General features: G+C 40.1%; 1 protein-coding gene across 1 annotated transcript; it reads left to right on the top strand.

Annotated features, from left to right (window-relative positions):
- The first annotated feature begins 4,331 nt into the window (after window positions 1-4,331).
- SMIM7 (small integral membrane protein 7) lies at window positions 4,332-13,012 on the top strand. Its single transcript, XM_003760998.4, has 5 exons — window positions 4,332-4,448; window positions 4,558-4,599; window positions 6,339-6,391; window positions 9,792-9,882; window positions 11,795-13,012. The coding sequence occupies exons 1-5, from the start codon at window positions 4,423-4,425 to the stop codon at window positions 11,808-11,810; spliced, it is 228 nt and encodes a 75-aa protein (XP_003761046.2). The 5' UTR covers window positions 4,332-4,422; the 3' UTR covers window positions 11,811-13,012.
- The last annotated feature ends 7,229 nt before the right edge of the window (window positions 13,013-20,241 follow it).

The raw sequence follows: 20,241 nt of genomic DNA, 5'->3' as shown, positions 1-20,241 counted from the left end.
GATCTAGTAGAAAAGGACAAGCTGAATGGAGTCCCTTGGGAAACTTACCTCTATGTATTTAACCTTATTTACCATGACTTGGATAAAGACTTAAGTGGCACACATAAAATGCAGAGAAGCCACAAAGTTGAGAAGGATCCTAATACTATTTGACTGAGGTAAGAACCAAAAAGATTCTAACTGGACCAGGCTACACCTATGTGGTGAATTAAATGAGATGACATTTCACAGGGATAAATGTAAAGTCTTACCCTTGGGCTTAAAAAATCAACTTCCCAAGTACAAGATAGGGGAGACATACTATCAAAGAGTAGGGACCTGATCTTTCAGACTACATCTGTAGTATTTAGTTGTCACATTTTAGGAGGGACATTGATAAAATGGATTATTTCAGGAGAAAGCAATCAAAGTTTTTAAAGGCATAGAGTTTAAGCCACATGAGGCTCTACTGAAGGAACTGGAAATGTTTAACTAAGAGAAGAGAAGCCATAGCAAGGATTTAATGGTCATCTTCAAGTTTTTGGAGGACCCTTATGTGGAAGGGAAATAATATTTGTTTTACTTAGTTCCAGAATAAAAAACTAGAATAAGTGAGTAAGTCCCAAAGAGGCAAATTTAGGCTTGTGATAAAGAAAAAACTTCCCAACAATTGGTTATGCAGAAATGTAATGACTTTTCTTCAAAAGTCTGCACCCCAGCCCAGCCCAATTAGGGATCTTCACACAGAAGCTAGATGACTATTTGTTGGATATGTTGCAAGGGGGATTTTTTTTTTTCCTGGTGTAGTTTAGATTCAATGGACACTGAGGTGCCTCTTAATTTTGTAATTCGAACCCTAACCCCATAGAATCTGTTAACTATAATGTGAATTAGAATTTTGAAATGCACTTATTAAGCCTTATTATGGATAAAATACTGTGTTAAGTGTTGTGGATACAAATTAAAACATGAGAACACCTCTAGTCTCACAGATATTATATTCAAATTGAGAAGTCTATACATACAGACAGTAGTGTGGTAGTAAATATTTAACAACCAGCTCTCTGAAAAAATATATACTGACACAGTTTTAAAATTTATTTTTTAAATAATTATTAACATTTTCCCTCATCACTTTGTTAAATCTAAACAATCATGAAAACAGTAAATCAAGCCCTAATTTGTAGCACTTGCTGATTTTTGGTTTAATACTCATTCAGAAAATTTAAAAATTAGCTCTAGTCAGTTTGAGCTGATTCCAGTTCACCATTGCTGAGGTAGTGGTAACTAAGGAAAAGTTTATAAAGAAAGAGCAATTAGGGGGATATAAACTGGTATGAAGAACTCTCAGATAAGTAAATTACCCCCTATCATCTCTCCATTTAGGCCAGTACTTTCTGTACAATTTATAGTATTAGAGAGCTGCTTAGAGCACTGAACACCTAAGCAACTGGCTTAGGGTCACAGGATATTTCAAAGGCAGGACTTGAATCCAGGTCTTCCTGGTCTTGAAGCCAGTTTTCTATCGACTGTGGCTTAATAGGTGACATTTACATAGTGCTATATGGTTTGCAAAGTGCTTAAAATACCTTATCTCATTTTATCTTCATTATTATTGTCCCCATTTTACAGATGCAGAAACTTAGGGTCAGAGAAATTATGACTATTCAAAGGTTATACTGCAAATGTTTGAGAGGGATTTAAGTCACAGTCTTGATTTCAAGTTCAAAGAACACTATCAAGACATCTCCCACTCTCAAGAAGGTAGGGTGGCTCTATATGAATAGTGTTGGGAGCAATAAAGCCCAAAGTGAGCTAAGGTGAGGTTGCATTTGTTTTTAGTTATATTGAGAACTAACTAGGCACCAGGATGATATAGTAAATAGAAAGCTGATTTCAAAACCAAGAAGAAATGGATTCAAGTTAAACCTCTAATACAAACTACGAAATTCTATCAGATGCAGAGAAGGTGATGACCTGAATGGAGAGAGAGACTTTTCTCACCTGGTAATTCCCTATTCCAATGAAAACGTAGATACAATCCCTTGTTCTACATTGGAAATAGAGGAATAACAAAGAAGGAATTGGAATGAAACTTTGACCAGAAGGAGTGACAGGACAGAGAGATGGCAGACCTATTCAACTTTTGACTTTCGCTTTCTTTGCCATGAACAATGATTATTTGGATTGGATATGAGAACAAAATGGCTGATAAGAGTTGATGATCTGGATAAGAAGAAATATGCTAAGTAAAAGAGTCTGTAGTAGCTCTTGATGATTTCAAGAGATTCATCTAAGTCACATGCCAGGATTCTGAAAGTAACTAACTGTGATTATTGAGCCACTGTCAGATATTTGAAAGATCAAATGGAGATGTGGACAGATGCTGGATTGGAAAAGGGCAAATAGTGTGCCTGTAATACAGCTCTTACCAACTATAAATCTGTTCTTTTCAGAATTCCTTGTTACTCATATATCCCTCTCTTGACCATAACTAAGGACATCTCCTCATCCTTTACCAAGAAAATAGAAATTATAGAAATGTTTCATTATGGGCTCCTCATAACCCCTTGATGTCATTGCTCATTCTCTCCTTCTTGACTAGGTAGTCCTTGCCAAGGTCAACTCTTTCCATGGATCCTCAAACTTTTTAAATAGGGGGCCAGTTCTCTGTCCCTCAGACTGTGGGAGGGCCAGACTATAGTAAAAACAAAACTTTGTTTTGTGGGCCTTTAAAGAAACTTCATAGCCCTGGGTGAGGGGGATAAACGTCCTCAGCTGCCGCATCTGGCCCTCGGGCCGTAGTTTGAGGACCCCTGCCATAAGCCTTTGATCCCATTTTCTCCTGTGTTGTCAGCAGATTGCTCCCACAATCACACTCTACCTTTCTCTCTCTCTGATCTTCAATTTCTCCCTAATTACTAGTTTCTTCTGTGATGTCTACAGCACGCCCATGTCTCTTCTATATAATAAAATACCTTCACCAAATGTTACAATTCTTTTCTCCCAAGCTCATCCTTCTTCCAGTCTCCTTATTACTTCCAAGCGCCCTCCGGTCCTTCCCATCACCTGCATTCGCCACCTTATTGCCATGTTACTCACACCCGCATCATTCATTGCCCACTTTTCATCACTTCTCACCTGGACTACTACAGTCATCTCCGGGTCGGAGTCTCACTACTCCACTCTTTGTGAAAGTCCCGGTTGCCAGCTACGCCCAGAGAAAGAACTCTGGGTGATGACTAAAAACCATTACATAGAATTCCCAACCCCTATATTTATGCCCACCTGCATCTTTGATTTCCTTCACAAGCTAATTGTACAATATTTCAGAGTCTGAGTCTTTTTGTACAGCAAAATAATGGTTTAGTCATGTATACTTATTGTGTATCTAATTTATATTTTAATATATTTAACATCTACTGGTCATCCTGCCATCTAGGGGAGGGGGGGGGGGGGTAAGAGGTGAAAAACTGGAACAAGAGGTTTGGCAATTGTTAATGCTGTAAAGTTACCCATGCATATATCCTGTAAATAAAAGGCTATTAAATAAAAAAAAAAAAAAAGAAAAAAAAAAGAGATAATAAAGTAAATAATTAACAAAAAAAAAAAAAAAAAAAAAAAAGTCCCGGTTGCTCTCTCTCCTCAAAAAGCGCCAGCGGCTCCCTGTTCAATAAGAATGGCCTCTAAAACTCCCTGGCACCTAATCAGTGCTCAGTGCTGGACTGGTTGAAGTCCTGCAGCCCCGACTTCTGCTAGTACGTGTAACTGGGTAGTCAAACCGGACTTCTTCCTGCCCCTTAAACATGGCGCTCCATTTTCCCCCCCCGCCCCATCCCCCACCCCACCCCCGCCTGCCCGGCGCGGTCCCCCCCTCCCTTCCACCTGGAGGCTTTTCTCCATCTCCCAGCTGCCAGGGCCTTCCTCCTCCCCAAGTCATCTTGGGTGAGCATCGTATAGACCAAGCCGAGCACAAAGCCCGGTGTATCCAGGCTTAATACATGGTCGCCGATTGACGGGCCTCCATGCAATTCCTTGTCATCCATAAGAGTTTCTGTCAACTTGTATCACCTAGAGTCCCTTGGAAATCATAGAACTCCGGCTGCTGGGCCACTGGCTGGTCTCGCGTTATCCCTGGGTCATGTCACACACACACACACTCTCACACCTAGTCTCCTCCCTTTACCCTTGCCCCGCCCCCTCCCGCTGCCGGGGCGGTGACGTCGCCCAGCTCCGCCCCCGACTGGCAGAAGGTGGAGCCTATGTGGGCGGAGGGTTCCTCCCTGGACGCCCTCCAATAAACTGGACTTCCCGGACGCTGTACAGAGCGTGGGCCGGCCCAGCTGTAGTCGCTCGTTGTGATTGGTTGGTCCCGGCCCCGGACTCGCGGATTGTGCCTGTTCCGGTTCCGCAGCTGGTTCCGGTGGCTGCTCGGCAGTCACCATGATCGGGGACATCTTGCTGTTCGGGTAAGGGGCCCCAGAGTTTGGCTGGGGTTGAGCTGTGAGCCTGAGACGGCCGGGGGGAGGGCATTTGGGGGAGCCACACCTTCCCTGACCTCGCTTTGACCCCTTTCAGGACGCTGTTGATGAACGCGGGAGCCGTGCTCAACTTCAAGCTGTGAGTGACGCGGCGGCTTCCCCCTGCCCCGGGCCTGGCCCCCTGACCCGCCCCGAGACCCACCTTGCCCCGCCCCCGGGATCCGCCCCTAGGCCCGCCTCCCGGCTCAGACCCGCTTTCAAACCCGCCCTCCGTGCTGCTCCTGCCTCCCAAACCTCCTCCCCGCCGTCGGGAGACACCCGTCCTGTGCCTCTTGGGGAAAAAGAGTCCCCGGCAGGCCCCGCCACCTGCCATGGGGACCGGCCGGGGCGTGTCTTCCGGAGTCCCAGCCTTCTAGATAGCCCTCCCCCAGCCCCTGAACCTAATGGACTTCTTATTAGTCACCCAGCCACGAGCAGACTCCCTCCTCTAGACTCTGGCCCAGAACCTTTAACCCCGTTAGAGCCTCCTCACCACAGGCACCCTTTACCCACCTAGAACTCCCCCAGAGCCTTCTCACCTCTAGAACCCGCAGCGTCTGTGCAGTCCCTTTACTTCATTCACCTAGAACCTTTGTCTTCTCTCCAACCCCTGTCACCCCCAGAGCCATCATTCATGTGTGGAGCCCTCATACGTACGCACAGCCCCCCACAGAGCCATCATTCTATGTGTGGAGCCCCCATATCTATAGATTCCCCTATCACCCCCACAGAGCCATCATTCTATGTGTGGAGCCCCCATATCTATAGATTCCCCTATCACCCCCACAGAGCCATCATTCTATGTGTGGAGCCCCCATATATATATATATATATATATATATATATATATATATATATATAGATTCCCCTATCACCCCACGAGACCATCATTCTATGTGTGGAGCCCCATATATATAGATTCCCCTATCCACCCCCACAGAGCCATCATTCTATGTGTGGAGCCCCCATATCTATAGATTCCCCTATCACCCCCACAGAGCCATCATTCTATGTGTGGAGCCCCATATATATATATATATATATATATATATATATATATATATAGATTCCCCTATCACCCCCACAGAGCCATCATTCTATGTGTGGAGCCCCCATATCTATAGATTCCCCTATCACCCCCACAGAGCCATCATTCTATGTGTGGAGCCCCCATATATATATATATATATATATATATAGATTCCCCTATCACCCCCACAGAGCCATCATTCTATGTGTGGAGCCCCCATATATATAGACTCCCCTGTAACTCATAGTCATCATTCCTGTGGAGAGCCATCATTCGTACAGACACCCCTATCACCCTCACAGAGCCATCATTCATATATAGAGCCCCCATACATATAGACATTCTCGTCACCCACATAGAATCCTCTGCTGACTGTGGAGTCAGGTCTTAGTTCAAATTCCACTTTTGCGGCTTACTTATATGACTTTGGACAACTCACATAATCTTCCTGATCCTTCATTTCTTCCTGTGTACAATGAAGGAGTTGCACAAGATAGCTTCAGAGTTCCTTTCCAGATTTTTTTAATCTTGTATTTATAATCTGTATTTATGACATTTAATGATTTTATGTGATGATTTGAGATATTTATGATTTTGTGTATGATTGTGTATGATTTCTCCTCATCTACATAGAGCTCCCTCATCTATTAGCCACATAGGGCTTCCCATCAGGTTTTGAGACCCCACTCCAGTTACCCTTACGGAATACTTAGAGGGCTCCCATGGCATCTAAAGAATCCTCTTTATCTTTGCATGTGTTTTAGTTCTCTCTGTTGTACAAAAATGTCATACTGTTCCCTACCTTGCAGGAAAAAAAAAGACACCCAGGGGTTTGGGGAGGAATCAAAGGAGCCAAGTACAGGTAAGTCCCAGGTAGCTCCAACAGCCTGTAATGTTGAATGAGCAAACAAATGTGGACATCAAGCCCCTTTCTTCTTATCAACAGATTGGTGGTAAATGTGCCTCAATGTTTCAGCAAACTACTTCCCCTTTGTGGGCCTCAGTTTCCTCATTGGGGTTTGATGATCCCTGTGGTTCCTTTCCAGCTCTGAAGTTTTTCTTTTTCTATCATAGGCACTTGCAAGTTTATTGACACCTTTTGCTCAAGATGAGTCTTAGAATGTTAATGTTGGGTTTCCAACCTCCCAACCAGTGTGGGAATTCCCTTTAGAGTATCTGTGTCACCTTTAGAGACAGAGTTCATTTATCTCATAAAGCAGCCACCTGGTCTCTGTTAAACACCTCTGCTGCTCACTGATTAAACTAAAACTAAAATGATGACTACATCCTCAGGGTCTCACATATGGAGTGCTCAAAAATTCATTAATTTATGTGAAGAGAATAAGCAAAATTCAAATTTAGCAAACATTTATTAAGCAACTATTCATATCACAGGCATTGTTTAATACTAACAGACCCGGCTCTTAGGGACATAACACTACTCTGATAGTAGGAGATGAGGGGATGAAGGGCCAGAGAAGAACTGGACTGGAATAGGTATGAGTTCCAGGGACCTCCCTATAACCTTCAGATCAAACATAAAACCCTCTGCACATTGTTAACTAGGCTATGAAGTAGACTGTGATACTAGCACAAGAAAGGAAAATTGAAGCTGAGGCCCAAAGGAAAAAGATCATTTTATTGAAAAGAAGTATCCTTAACGATAGGGGAATGGTTACCACAGATGAATGGAAGTCAGAGAAGGAAGTTTGCCTTTGGAGAACAGCTCATAATCTGGTTTGATGAGACCTTAGAGTGAATGAAAGAATCCAAGTAAAACAGGGCTGCAAAGATAGGTTGGAGCTATATTGTGGAAGATCTTCTATGTCAGGCTAAGAGATTTGTAATTGATACCATAGAAGGTGCAGAATTGTAGAAGGCTTTGGAACGAGGAGGTCATACAGTCAGAGCTTCCATATTAAGATAATGGCAACAGTATGAAGGCTAGATTAGACAGGACAGAGACTAGAGGCACAAAGATAAGTGAGAAGCTATAAGAGTGGTCTAAGCAAAAGGTAAGGAGGGCCTAAGGGATATCAGTAAAAGGGAAAAGAAGAGGTGGAATCATTCCCACTCGACAGCTGTCTGTATTAGGGTCAGGTAGAGGATGGATGGTGGGGCTGAGTGGCAGGGAAAAGTCCAAGCTATGCCTGAGGTCCCCAGCCTGGCTACCCGGTAGGATGGCAGGAAAGGTGGGAGGAGAAAGGTGATCATTTCAGTTTTAGGCATGTTGTCGTTCAGCCACAGGATGCTATGCATCTCTCCAGGCAGATGTATCCAGGATGAAGTTAGCAAGGCTGGCCTGAAGCTGGGGGCGGGTAGGGAGAGCTGGAAGGCATCTGCCAGGTTTGAGAGAATGAAGAGACCTGGGGAAGTGTCTGTACTCAGGTCTAGAAGAAGATAATGAGCCAGAAATTAAGCCAGTGTAAGCCGAGGAGTAAAAGGTGAGAAGGGTGAAATTATAAAGAACTTCAGTGCCAGACAGAGGGTTTTATGTTTGATCTGGAGGTCTGGAGCAAACACCTACTCCACAGTCCGGCTCTTCACTAGCTTCATGGCTTCCCTCTCTCTCTGTTCAGCCTCGGTTTTCTTCAAGACTCAGCTCAGATCCCACCCACAGGCCCCTTTCCTGCTTTTTCCTCACTTGAATGGTCTTCCCTTCTCCTCCCATGTCACTTTTACGTTGACTGTATGCTCCTCAGGGGCCGGGACTGTCTTTTATCTGTAGCAGTCTCTGAGTCCAGGGCCTGAGACATGGAAGATGTTTATTGCCTGACCGACCTTAAAAAAGTCTTCTCTTGCCTGCAAAATGAGAGGGTTGACTTTCATCAAGAAGGTTCTTTCCAGTTCTGAATATATGAATTCATCTCCAGTACTCCTTCCATTGGCCCATATTCTCTTTCAAAAAAGACTGATTTCACATGACACTCCAGCCATTGGGAAATCTTGAGACAGGGCTTCTGTGCAACATGCCCACCTTTGCCTTTTTCATTATTGGGGCCCTCCATTGGCAGCATTTAGACTTAGTATTCCTCATGGGACAATACAGGTAGCAAGAAGCTAGGGAAGAGAGTATGGTTAGGAAGAGGCAATGACACTGACCCTTGTGCTAAGTGTAGGGAGATTAATTTAGGATCTTGACAACACTTCTTTTGTATGCTGATTGTGCTTTCTCCAAATGCCATTGCTGGGCTTCATTTGTCAGTAACTAGAATAATCATGGGCATATATGATCAGAAACAGTGGGAACCCTTGAACTGAAGCCAAGACTGTTAACTGGGCTGCTTCACTGATTGGGAGTGATGTCTGTGCCTTGAACAAAAAATAATCAAGCACTTGCCTGTATTTCCACGCATATTGTTTTAGTTTCAAAAACTTCTTTCAGTGTCTTTGTTTGCTATCCTTGTAAAAGCCTCTCATTCTCATATTCTGGGCTCAAAGACGGTTTTCTTCAGGGATCTGCTGGCAGAGACGAGCTCTATCTTAACCAGTTTAGAATTGTAACCTTATACAGTCTTGGAGCTGGAAGGAAAGCTGAATCCATCTATAAGTGAGGAGGCTGGCCCCATATGGGGAAGTACCTTGCTGAGAATTTCAGAATAGTGGGTTATGACTAGAACCCAGGTTTCCTCACTCCAGTCCAGTGCTTTTTCCATTGAGAGCTCTCCTGTTGCCACCATGCCAACCTTGGAAGGAAGAACTTGGCTTACCTTTTAGACCTTCCCCTCCTGCTCCAAATTACAGTGACTAAGCTGAAAACTACCATCTGGGATTTCTTGTAATACTCTAGGGAGTAGGATTTGGGTGTAGTGGGAATAAGAATGGATTTAGTTCAGATCCTGCCTTTGCACCTAGAACCTATGGGATGGGATTAACATTCATGCCATCTCTGAGTGTTAGTCATTTTCCTTATCTGAAAACATTCACAGCACATAGGGGATTTACATCACCCAGGTTGACTTGAAACTCAAGTGGGATAATGTGGTGTTTTTCAAACCTGTGACATATAAATGTTAGTTATTAAAGAAAATATCCAGAGTCTGATTTTTCAATGTAAATTACCACCAGACAGATATTCTCAGGAGCTTCACAGGCTGTGAGCCAGAAAGGACCTTAGAGGCTATCTAGTCCAAATCTACCTTGTATAACAGGTGTGAATGTTAGAGCTAGGACTTGGACCAAGATTCTTTCCACGGAATTGTTCCACTAGCACCTTATGCTAAATACAAACAAGATTTACATGATGTATTTTAACTTTTCAGGTGACAACATCAGGGAATTCTTACTGAGTCTCAGATACTTTCGAATCTTCATTGCCTTATGGAATATTTTCATGATGTTTTGTATGATTGTGTAAGTATTGTTATTTTACCTTTCAATTTTACATAATTATCATTTTGCTAGATAACTTGGGCCCTTTTCTTATGGTATATGAAAATTAGCTGTGTTCTAGAACCTTTTAAAGTATTGAAATCATGGCAAAGTGGGGATTCTAGGCCCACTGGAGAAGCAGCCGGGTGTAATAGGATGACTGGATTTGGAATCAGGAGAGGTTGGCTTGGAATGCCATTTCTGACTTTCTAGAATTAAGTTAGAAAAGTGACTAAACTGTTTCTACCTTGAGAATAAGGTGAGCATATCTAGAGTTAATTATGATAGGAAAAACAAAATAATCCAGAAAATTTGCTAAATCACTTCCTTCAGAGACTACGTTAAATCTAGTGTCATCTAAAAGAAAAAGAAATTAGGAGATATTGTTCCTGACTTTCTAGGAATATTTTCTTTAAACATTTGTTCAGAGGTTGTTATGAGAAAACATTTCATGAGCCTTAATATGAGTTTTTATGTTGTATTGCCTCTTGGTGTACAGTTTAGTTTAGGGAACTAAGTAGTTTCCAATTCTCAGCTGGATGTTGGAGCTTTGAATCTGCCAACAGCAATAAATAAACTCGTTAGATACTGACTCTGTCCTAGACCCAAAGATTATAAGACCCTGGATCTAGGACCTTTTTGTGATAGGAAGTATGCAAAAAGCCATAATGAAAAGTTAGAGTTTGGTAAGTATAGAAAGTGGAGTGGAAAGAAGAGCGTGCTGGGAAGCTGGGGAAGTATATCAGAAGGTGGAGCAGCATGTGCTGAAGGATAAGGAGCCTTCCCTGGGGGAGGCAGCAGCCAAACTGGGTTTGAATCAGGTCAGCCACTCACTGAAATACAGGACTGTGGGCAAGTAATTTATCCTTCTGAGTGGACTTTCCCCTTTTTCAGAAAACCAAATGCAGTGAGGATGGGGCAGCTGGGTGACACAGCGGAGAGAGGAGGACCTGAGTTCAGCTTTGGCCTCAGATACTTACTAGCCATGTGACCCGGGGCAGTCAGCTAACCTCAATTTACCTCAAAAAAGAAAAAGTGGTGATAAAATATTCCTACTGCAACCACACAAGGTTGAGAAAAATGTTTTGTCAACCTCAAATGTGCACGTCTGGCAGTGATAGGAGTAGAAGGTATTTGGGGAATAGGGAATGGGTCACGCAAGGTGTGGAGGTAAAGCAATATGCGTTTGGGAAGGGAAGAGTCCTGTTTGACTGGAGCCTGCATATGGGATAAGACTAATGGCAAGGTTGAGCTGTAGGTGGAGAGACTAGAATGCCGGATTCACTCTTGGGCTTTTGTCCTCTGGCCATTAGGCCAGGTAAATCTACTCTAGGCTTTGGAGCAGTAGAGCGACGATCAGACCTGAGTATTGTCTCTGCCCCTGACCCTCTGGCCTTGATGTCTTGTGCTTCGTTAAGATAGCATTTGTTGGGCTTCTGCTGACGTGGAAAAATATGTCTTAAATCCAGTAGCTCCTTCTCTCTTCAGTGTTGCTGGAACATGGTTAAATTTTCAAATGTGTTTTCCTATAGAAAAAAAATAAACAAATTGGTTCCATTTCAGCAGTTATGTCAACAACCCTGAGGGCTATGAAAGAGCATGTAGAAATAAGTAAGCAGAGTCATTATTTTTCTAGGATCGTGTGCCTTCTTCTGGGCTTTGGAGGGGTGGAGAACTAAAAAGTTTGTGGCCCCAGCAGCTGCTCTGCTTGACCCCTTGTGGACCTCAGGATAGCTGTGCTCTTACTGTAGGGTCCTTGTCTCCTATACTGTGGATCAGCTTCCTCTGGAGGGGTGAGGTGGGGATTGTGGTATGTAGTCAGGCAGTTTTCTTAATAAAAATCAAGGAGTTTTTTCTTTCTCTACCTGACATTTCTGTCCTTTATTTCCCACAGGTTATTTGGATCTTGAAAGTCATGGCTTGAAAATCGGGAGCCAACCTTGTAGGACGTTGATTCTGTTTCTGACAACTTTGAGAATGTATTTGACCAGAAACTGTTGACCTTCCTGCAGAGTAAAAGTTTGTGGGACCAGGGGTGGGGTGGGGAAAAGATGTATGCAAAAATCACAAAGGTCTTTTAGCCACAGTTTTAATTTTCAAAGGATACTTTAATGTAGCTTTTGAAATTCAGCTCAATTAACTTGTTAGTTGATATTTGAAAGGTATTAAAAGTGCTGGGGTAAATGTTCACTCCCTTCAAATAAAGAAATATATCTAGATCTGGCATGGAAACAAACTAACCTCTAGAGGGTTGCTTTAGAAGAAGATCTGTATTTAAAGTTTATTTTTTGTGAACCCAATTTTTGGTTTTGAAAACAAAATTGTTATTTGTAGTATTTGTAGAGAACTATAAATTCTCCTAGTACCTGTATACAGCTTAGTAGCTAGTCAGCTTTTAAGCTCCAGTGTGGTCTTTTTCTCACTAAAGTTTCTAAGTAAGGTTTGCTGGACCAGAAAGTGGTGGTTTCACTGTGTTAATCTATTGGAGCTCTTGGACAGACACAGTTCTCATCCCTAAGTCAGGATAGATATTCAGATCCACTGGTTTAGTATATTAATTTACTATGTTGTTTTAGGAAACAGATGCTCCTTTATAGGAGAAGCTAATTTTAACACCTCAACAGAGGGAGGAAGAGAACCTTTATGACTTTAGTGAAACACTTAAAGATTTAAAGAAACTCAGTTTTTAGTTTTTGGTACCAACAATCTTAGGGAAAACATTTTAAAAGTCTCTCTTCACTTCCAAGCCCTTTTTAGTTAAGGTATTTTATTAAATAAAAGCCGGGATATTATTTAGCTATGATATTAAGGCTTCATTCTAAATGTTTGACCTCCCCTGGACTGCCTTTTAGTTGCTAATTTATAAGGCAAAGAAATTGGCACTGCTATATGTAACCTGATGAATTTTGGAATTCTCAGTTTAAAAAGCAATGAAACAAGAGATGAAATTGCCAAAAGGAAGCTCTGGGGTCAGATCACTACACCCAAGAAGACTCTTATATTATTATTTGTTCTTTTTTTTAATTCTTTATTTGTAAAGAATCCCAAGGAGGGAAAAGACATATGGAGATTTGCAAAAACAAGTATTGAAAATAAAATTTCTGTAAAAGGAGTTTGTGGCCTATACTTTGTTTACTAAGAAATTAATGTCATTCTCATTTTCAGTTTCATATGTCTCACAGGGGTTTGTTTTAGAGTACTATCAAAATTCAATTCAATCCACTGTATCACTATTCCAACCCCTCACAGAAGACCATCCCTTAAAGAGTAAGAAAGAGGAAGTCCCAAACATCATAGAGGTAAAGTGAGTTGCCCAAAATCAAAAGTCTTTGATGTCAACATTAATGGTCAATTGATTAGAATCAGTGGGTCTTGATTTTTAGGTCAATTCAATCCACAACCATTTATAATATGCCAGGTACTTTACTACATGCTGGATACAAAGACAAATAAAATTGTCCCTGTTCTCAAAGAGCTTACATCATATTGAGGAGATTCCATGTATACACTAAAATATTTTTTAAAAAGAAAGAAATACATAAATAGTAGAAAAATAATTTGGAGAGAGAGGGCATAAGGAATTGGGAGGAGTCAAAAAAGACTCTACAGAGAGGTGACAATTGGACCAAGTTTTAAAGAAAATGAGTGATTCTAAAAGATGGAGGCAAGGAAGGAGAGCATTCCAGTCATAGGGAACAGTCTAAAAGGCATGGAGATGGGAAATGGAGAATTATGTGTGATGGCCAGTAAGAAAGCCAATGGGCAAACCATAGAACGTGGGAGAATACAGCCAGATTGGTAGTTTGGGGTCTGATTGTAAGAAAGCTTACATGCCAAACAAATTTGTTCCTAGAGGCAACAAGTAGTCATTGAAGCTTATTTAATAGGGGAATGATCTTGTCAGATTTGTGTGTTAGAGAAATCCTGGGTGGGTTGAAGTAGGGAGTAACTGTAGGCAGGGAGACCTTATTAGGAGATTATTCCAATAGTCGTGGTAAAAGATGATGAGTGTCTGAACAAGGGTTGTTGGGTCATTGGTAGGGAGAAACAGACGGGAGAAATGTAAAGGTGAAACATCAGAATATGACAGCTGATTTGGATATATGTAAGATAAGGAAGATTTAAGGATTTGAGGATATTCTGAGGCTATAAACCTGAGTTACAAGGATTGTGGTGCCCTCAGTAAAATAGGAAAGTTGAGAAAACATGTGGATTTTGAATGAGATCTGTCTTAGACACAATGGATTTGAGATACTGCAGCTCATTCACTTTGACATGTCCAAAGGCCAGTTGGAGATGTGGTCGGAGTTCAGGAGAGAGATTAGGACTAAATAGACAGGATTGAGGGTCATCTTAAACCCATGGAGGCTGATGTAGTCACCAAATGAGAGAGGATAAAGGGAGAAAAGAAAATGGGTTCAAGGCAGAATCGTGGGGTATAAACCCTCTGTTAGTTGGTATGATATAGGTCATTAACCAGCCAAGGAGTGATCAGATGGAGTAGCAACAAGGAAACAGTGTCATAAAAACTTAGAAGATTGTATAACCAAGATAATTAGTGATGTCCAAAGCTACAGAAGTCAAGAAGGATAAGGATTATCCTGAAGCATAAGAATAATTGAATTAGGTAAAATTTGACCACTAACCAATCCTTAGCTTTGGAGAGGGCAGTTTGAATTGAACGACGATTTGGAAGACAGAATGCAAAGCATTGAAAGATGAGAGGAAGAGAAAGTAATGAGTCTAAATGGCTTTTTCTGGTAGTCTGGTTGAGAAGAAAAGGGAATTATTTCTCTTTGTCCTATGCCACATATTGAATTATTCATTGAATAAATTCTGTTTTCCAAGATATAAGTACCCCAATCTACTGTCTTACACCAGCACCTCCTTGAAATATTTTCCTTAGTGATAGGGCACTTGATCATTTCAGAAGATTTGTGATTTCATCATTGTGGGTACCTCCTCTGGTATGTTGATCATAGATCTATTGATATTAGTAGATAAATTTCATATGGGGGATATTCTGCACAAGATGGCAGAGTAACAGTCCAGAGTATTCAGCTCTTCTAGTAAGCATGAAAAAAGATCACTAGACTGAAAAATGATCAAAAACTCCAAAGAGAAACTAGAAAATATATTTTGCCAGCCCAGATATTCACAGAGACTAAGCCAGAAGCCTGTGAGTACTAAGGAAATTTGAGTCTGGGGGGACAACAATCAGGATAGGCCTTGGATTAAGCACTATTTCTCCTTTATACAACTCAGGATGGGCTTTCTGGATAGACAACCTCATCTGGGTCTCCCCTAACTGCCCCGGTACAGTAGACAGCCACTCCTAATGTGCTTGAAGAGCACAGTACTCATTACTCAAACTCCAGATGATAGAGATCAGTTTTAAAGGAGGCTTCAATATCTGTTTCAGAAATGGTCTGAGCCTTGCTAGACACAAAAAGTTGCAATTCAGGAAGTAAACCTAGAGAAATGAATAAACACAAGAAAACTCTACAACATATTATAGAGCCAGAAATAGTTAAGATATAAACCCAGAAATGAGTATGAACCACTGCATAGAATTTCCAATCCCTCTATTTTTGTCTACTGCATTTTTGATTCCTTTACAGGTTAATTGTACACTATTTCAAAGTCCAATTCTTTTTATACAGCAAAATAACTGGACATGTATACATATATTGTATTCAACATATACTTTAACATATTTAACATGTATTGATTGGTCAACCCGCCATCTGGGGGAGGGGATGGGGAGAAGGAGGGGAAAAATTAGAACAAAAGGTTTTGCAATTGTCAATGCTGAAAAATTAATTTATAAGATATGTAAATATATATCTTGTAAATTAAAAGCTATAATAATAATAAAAAAACTGAAAAAAATATATAAACCCAGAATCACTAAATACATGCCATCTACAAATTCTCAAAGGAAGTCGTGGATTTGTCATAAGTTCTTGGAATTCTTGGAAGATCTGAAGCAAGAATTTTTTTCCAAAAATCATATAAGTTTCATGAGTTTTGATGGGCAAAAACATTTCATTACTTAGTAGCTGACCTTCTAGTGATATACTTGGCCAAGCTGGTTCTCAAAAGACATAGTGTTTATTACTGACTTGTATCCAAAATATTTCCGGCTGGGTAAGAAGTCGGTACTGAAGATTGATTGATATCATTTGTGAGAACCTAGGAGTTACCCCCATATTTTGATAAAATATTTGAATAAGACTTCAACATCCACTTCTACATGAATAAGTCATAAATGAACCAAGAGAAGTTGGTAAATAAGGTTATGTGCTTTTAAAAAAGTAGTCATTTCCAGAATCAGCTACACCCAGAGAAGGAACACTGGGAAATGAGTGTGAACTGTTTGCATCTTTGTTTTTCTTCCCAGGTTATTTTTACCTTCTGAATCCAATTCTTCTTGTGCAACAAGACAACTGTATAGTTCTGCAAGCATATATTGTATCTAGATTATACTATAACATATTTAACATGTGTAAGACTGCCTGCCATCTAGGGGAGGGGGTAGAGGAAGGGAAGGGAAAAGTTGGAACAGAAGGGAGTGCAAAGAATAATGTAAAAAATTACCCAAGCATATGTTATGTCAATAAAAAGTTATAAAAAAAGTAGTCATTTCCAGATATGCCCTTATCCACCATCTTCTAACCTTCATTGTCCCTGAAACAGTTAAGCTTAACCAATTAAAATGGAAGCAGTATCTGAAAATATAATTGTAATCCCCTCATCTACCACAGCTATGTTTCATCATGTGTTTTTAGGATCAAGATTGGTCATTATAACTCATAGTTCATCTCCCTTTTAATGCTGTTTTTGCTTATATTATTGTAATTATATTTTTCTTGTGGTTCTGCTTGCTTCATTCTGTATTAGTTCCTATAAGTCTTCCTAGGTTTCTCTGAATTTTTCATTTGTTGCCATTGGCATCATAGTATTTTATAGCATTAATAATATTTAGCACTTTTAGGTTTCGAAAGCATTTTACATGTATTATTTCGACCTCAAGCCCTATGAGGAAAGTGCTATTATTACTCCCAGCTTTGTAGATGAGAAAACTAAGTTTGAGAGGGGTTGTGACTTTGCCCATAGTCACAGATAGAAAGCATCTGAGGCAAAATTTGAACTTAATCTTCCTGATTCCAAGTCCAATGTTCTATCTTCATTCCCCAATCCCTGAATACCCTTAAAAATTTTTTTTTGGTATCACAAAGATGCTGCTATAAATATTTTGCATTCAACATGAATATTCGTATTTTGAATATTAAATAAAACTTCTGTCTTTGACTTCCTTGGGGTATACATCAGGGAGAAGTGAAATCACTGAATCAAAGGATTTGAAAATATAGTGACTCTTGGAACAATTCCAAATTGTTTTCCAGAATAGTTAGATCATTTTGCAACTCTACCAACAGTGTATAAGTATGCTTGCCTTCCTATATAATTGACCTATTTCTAAGATGTTAATCACACTAACTGTGACCCTGGGCAAGTCACTTAATCCTGATTATCTTGCCGACAAATTTTTTTTTTTAAGTAATGACAGGCATACTTTGCTTCACATTATTAGCTGGTTCTGTAAAAACATGAAAAGACAGTGTTACTGGTTATTCCATGTTAAACACACATATCCCATATAAAATTGCCCCCTGCAATATTATTTCTCAAGAAGGCTGTTTAGCTACTTTGACAAAACTCTTCTGGAACAAACCCCATTGTGATATTAAGTCTATCATCCTTTTATAGAAAATTATTTCTAAAGAACTAATTGTCCCTGTAACATTTTTGTCTGATCTCATGTTGTTCTCAGAAGGAATTAGTGATAGTCAGAGGTTCACCAGAAGGCAGATTGATATTTAAAACAATGATCCAGATGGGTACAGACCCCCTTGGTGTATATCTTTAGTAATCAGCCAAATAACATTACAGTGAGATTTCATGATTTTCTGGAAGAGATTGGCTATGATATATTAATGATGTTTTTGTGAATTTACATTTGTCAGGGGAATATTACATAGGTTATTCTTATAATCCAAAATCATCCCTTAGGCCTTCTATGCTAACAATGGAACTATATGCTAAACCAATCCCTGTCATTTTCTTGTTGGAAAAAGAATGTAATTTAGAGTTTCAGTTTTCAATTGTCAAATTGTAAACCTATGAGATTCCTCTTCCCTCTTTTGTTAAGTTAAAGCACACAGCTATACATAAATATAAAAAAGAAACTCTTGCCTCTGTGGGAAGAATTCAATAATTTGTACTCAAGGATGATGTCTTGCTATAAAAACCTGTCTTGCAAGAATTCTCAAAGGGAAGATGAGTCCTATTATTGCCAGTAATAGTCCCAAAGAAAGATCAAGTGCTTTTCTCTATAGTAATAATGAAAACCAGGGGAATTATAGAGCCTGGAGATGTCAAGCAGAATTTACATTCATTTGTTAAAGGATGACTTTTATAACTTGTGAAATTTCATCAATATCACAAAACATTTATAAGTTTGTCAAACATTTCATATCCTTTAGGAGGAGATGATGGAATGAAAGATATGTGAAAAAATGAAAAATATTGTTTTGAAGACTTAAATTCCTCAGATGAATAAAAGATTATGTTTCATTTTTTTCAAATTAAGAATTTGGTCAAAAAAAGATAAAATTCCAGCCCAGGTTATCCAGTAAGGCCAAATTGTTCCTTCTGAATGAATGAATGGATGGATGAAAACATTTATTAAATACTTATTATCCACCAGGCACTTATGAAGAATACCGTTCCTCTTGTTTATGGTCAATGATATATTCCTTCTAGGGAACAGTAGTTTCTAAAAGTAAATTTTTCTTGATTGAGACTCATTGTGTTTGTTTCATGGCTTGCCACAATCAAGTTCATCAGGAGGTGGCTAGCCTACTTGGGATATGTCTTGCCATCATGATTGAGATCAGTCTTCAGAAAATACTCAGTCTGTTGCAAGACAGCAAGGTGGCTTAGTAGAAAAAGTGCTAGGTCTGGAATTAGGAAGACCTGAGTTCAAATTTGGCCTGAGACACTTATTAAGGAAACCACTTAACTCTAAGTATCTCAGTTCCTCATCTGTCAAATGGACTGGAGAAGAAAATGACAAATCATTCTAATATCTCTGCCAAGAAAATTTCAAATGGAGTCATAAAGAGTCAAGACTAAAATGACTGAACAATCATAAATATTCTAGTTTCCTATAAAACCTGCTAGAGCTTAGAATTTACAGACAAACCTAAGATTACCTCTATAAGAGGAAGAGACATCAAAAAGGAATTATTGAGGTCACATCAATTCGAATATTGAGGTTCTCCTTTCTTCCATCTAGTGAGCAGGTACCAATAGGAATGCCTTGTGGTTTAAAACACTTTACATGTTTTTGATCTTTGGGACCACTCCAGGAGGTAGGTGGTACAAACATCTCTGTTTTACAGGTGAGGAAACACAAAGGAAGCTTCCATGCCCTCATGGCATAGAAAGTCTTGTGATTTAAAATCCACTCTTTTTCTACCATTTATTTTGATAGATCTGTACATTTATTTTTGGAGACAGTTCCTCCATTGATAAGGATTATACAAACTTTCCTTCTTCATTGAGTCAGAAATACTTCTGAAGTGCCTAATGAGTACAAGGTGATGAATATCTTCTTTTTCAAGGAATTTACACTTTAGTCAGTTAACAAGCATTTATTTTTGTATCTTGTGCCAGACATTGGGTTTAATCACTGGGAATACAAAGAAAGCGAAAAACAATCTCTGGCTTTAAGGGGTCTAGTCTAGTCTACTAGGGAGACATTCTACAGATAATCTGACCTGAGATCTCTACTGTATAAAGATCACAAGAAAGTGGGATTTGGGTCCATGTGGTGGGAGCTAGATGAGGAGAAAACAAAGCACAGGATTGGCCCATACAAGGGCACAGAGATCTTGGACTGTCTGTGGAAAAGCACGCAGGTCAATGTTGCGTGAGAGGGGAGTAAAATGTAAACCTAGAAAGATAGGGAGGGGCCAGCTTTCAGTGTCAAACATTTGGTTCTGAGGTTGATGATGCATGTGAAAATTGCTATAGGAAGAGCCATTTGACAGCCAGGATGAGGACTGTTTGGAGTGGGAAGAGGCAGGGAAATCCACTTATAGGTTACTGCAATAATTCAGATATGAGGTGAGTGGTGGCAGTGGAGGTAAAATGGAGGGGACATTTTAGGAGATGTGAAGCCAGAAACAACACAATTGGACAAGATTATACATGTAGGTTGGCGAGGACAAGGGATGACAAGGAGATGGTGTACCCTCAGTAGTAATAGGG

Source organism: Sarcophilus harrisii, chromosome 1 (assembly GCF_902635505.1).
Source record: "Sarcophilus harrisii chromosome 1, mSarHar1.11, whole genome shotgun sequence".
In the NCBI taxonomy this organism is placed as follows: domain Eukaryota; kingdom Metazoa; phylum Chordata; class Mammalia; order Dasyuromorphia; family Dasyuridae; genus Sarcophilus; species Sarcophilus harrisii.
Note: the sequence above shows the minus strand (reverse complement) of the source record. Positions and strands in the feature narration are given on the sequence as shown.